At 33.6% G+C, this 2,818-nt stretch overlaps 1 protein-coding gene across 1 annotated transcript in view; it reads right to left on the bottom strand.

Annotated features, from left to right (window-relative positions):
* The window catches only part of LOC119585207 (protein DENND6A-like), a gene marked incomplete at its 3' end in the record, with an annotated part of 41,697 nt that extends 39,591 nt beyond the window's left edge, over positions 1 to 2,106 (bottom strand). The window contains 1 exon segment of the mRNA XM_037933858.1: positions 1,923 to 2,106. Within this exon segment, the coding sequence (XP_037789786.1) occupies positions 1,923 to 2,036 (114 nt within the window).
* Between the last annotated feature and the right edge of the window lie 712 nt (positions 2,107 to 2,818).

Raw genomic sequence — 2,818 nt, 5'->3', positions numbered from 1 at the left:
CAATGACATGTCACATAAGATAAACAAGGCCATTCTAGATTCCAAAGAGCATGTCATATAAACAATCTCAGACATACTGAGTTTTTTTTCACCTCCATATATATAAATACATTAATGAGGTCCTTGTGAGCCATAGAAAAATGAATGCTGTATCCATGCTCACCAATTCACTCCAAATTCATCAACTTCACCCTTGCATAACATTTCTCAACATAAATACAGATGATGTTCGAACTCACAGCTCTGTTGGTTTCTAACACTTCAGCGGTTAAATTCTATATATCCTCTCGTCATTTAGAGTACTTTATTGATATTCTGGGCAACTTCATGCGATGAGTCTGGTTTTTCCACATTTCTCTTGCATAATAACTACAGTGTACAAGTGTTTAACTGAAACTGTGACATCTTTTGCAACTTGATAGCTTAATATAAGATAATTGATCCTAATGTTAGCTTCAATATAGACATAAACAACATATAACCAATAAAAAAATAAAAAGGGAAAAAAGTAAATCTATATCTTTGACATTAACTATAAACAAAATAAAAACCAAATAGTCCACGCTAACGGTTCCTTGCGTTTTGGTGATTTAAAAACTGATAAGGAGAACCACATCCTTATCAGTCCTTATGTGAAATTAACACAGTGCTGCACAGATACCACTGTTGTTCTGATACTCATCAACACCTACAGAGCACACACAGCACAGGTCTGATATTTGAGATCATAGAAAGGTAATGCCAGTTGATAAAACAAGCAGACTAAGACTGCCTATAGTAACATATATATTTCCTTGTTTCTTCATATCTTTAATAATAATTTTTTTAAAATAAATTCATAGGTTGAAAAAATATCTGCAGACAGGGGCATTTCTATCAAACTTTCTGAACATGACAAATCTACCAAACTTTCACTCCTGATATCAATAGGAGTGTATGTAATTTATAAATGTTTAGAATATTAATGAGATGTGCCCTCATGATGACACTTCTGAAACATTTTGGATTTTTTTTCCTTTAAAAACATCACATCACTTTCAGGCAAGTCATAATTTTGCAAGAAGCCAAAAATAATATTTTTTCCATGACAAAATATTTATACTTGTATCCTTTTTCACGCAAAATTATCTACACGATCTGTAATTCAAAAAATCTCCAATTCATTAGGTATGGAAACTGCAGCCAAAATATCATCTACAAACACATTAAAACTGATCTAAATAGCAGATGAGGCATTAAAATGAATGAAATATAGTTGCATACCACTATCAGAATATATTAATTCAAATCTATTAACATGACAGTTTAAGAAATAGACATACAACCTTTATTAGGAACTAACCAAGCAAAAATATATAAAAGAAAATAATAATAAATTGAATTTTAATACATAATGAACTTTTAGGTCTTTGTTTTTTGTTGATTTAAGAAGAGAAATGTAGTCATAATCATGGTCTCTGACTATGATTATAAAATGGATTATCTTTGTAAATGACATTTGTTGAGAAATATATATTCATGTAATGATAAATTAATGGTGTTATTATCCTTGTTTTTTTTCTTTTTTTCATTTGATACAAGTATGTTCACTGGATGCAGGAATACAACTATATCTTATAAGTACCTTATTTCATATAATACCCGACATATCTGCACGTTGACTGACATTCCATGCAACACAACTTAACAGAAAATAAGAAATTATATAGATATTCTTCCATACAATTACAGTCACAGGCATTTCCTCTCAGCAATAAAAATAAAAGCCACAACAGGTTATACACTACACGCAAGGCTCTACCTCGATATAGTATAACGAAAATAAGAAGCCCAGTAAAATAAACGCTTTTTCACTCTCGAAATTCATTTCAATTTGCTCGTAGTAATGTAAACAAAAAAAAACAATGCACACTACAACTCACCTCCATGGCTTGCCCGAGCTCTAAATCGAACGTGACGACACATATCGCGTGCACCCAGTTACTGAAATTATCCCAAGGGAGCAAAGGAGCGTCTTTCTCTTCGTTGGGGGACATTTTTGGGTCTTTGTTTCCCTTAATTTTCCGTTTTTTCCCTCGCGAGCTGAGACGACACGCCTTCCTCCTCCACCTGTAAACAAAACACTGAAGCTCACGCGCGAAGTTGATGCTCTTACTCAGAGATGGCGCGCAGGTATTGTGACGTCACGCCGGTCGTCGTTTTCTGTTTTCAGAGCGGGGACTATTGTATGTACAGTGATTTCCTTATTTCCTCATTCCATTTGCCATTCAGGGCACTGGTACCAGCAGAATGGCACAAGCATCAATGGTTTACAAGCGCAGTTCATTTTTTTTTCTTGTTAATTACTTGATGGCGATGAGGATGTATATTCCAAGAATAAGGTGGTCCCTGCCGGACAATTCTAATACTTGCATTGTTTGATTTTTTTTTCTATCTGAAATTCTGTCTCCATGCATTTTAGATTATACCTTTACTAAATAACTCACTTTATTTGCACTGAAAGCTGAATGTGAAATTCAAAACTCGTTTTTTCCAAAATCAACATACATTATTAAACGATTTGCAGATATCTGGACACCTTAAAATTCTAAACCTTTTAGTCTAAAAATCATACTCGTTAATTTCCATTTGCTGTTATCTCTCCGTGTTCCTTATCTTTCCCTCCTCGGTGTAGACATACTTCCCTAGAATACTTCATAAGACCACTTTTTATTTTATTTTCTCTCCTCTCCCTAACTTCGGCTATATCATATCTCCTCTGATAATATCCAAACCGTAACTTAATGAATCGAGTTAACAAAGGCATGACACTTTTACA

The sequence above is a fragment of the Penaeus monodon genome, chromosome 19 (assembly GCF_015228065.2).
Source record: "Penaeus monodon isolate SGIC_2016 chromosome 19, NSTDA_Pmon_1, whole genome shotgun sequence".
In the NCBI taxonomy this organism is placed as follows: Eukaryota; Metazoa; Arthropoda; class Malacostraca; order Decapoda; family Penaeidae; genus Penaeus; species Penaeus monodon.
Note: the sequence above shows the minus strand (reverse complement) of the source record. Positions and strands in the feature narration are given on the sequence as shown.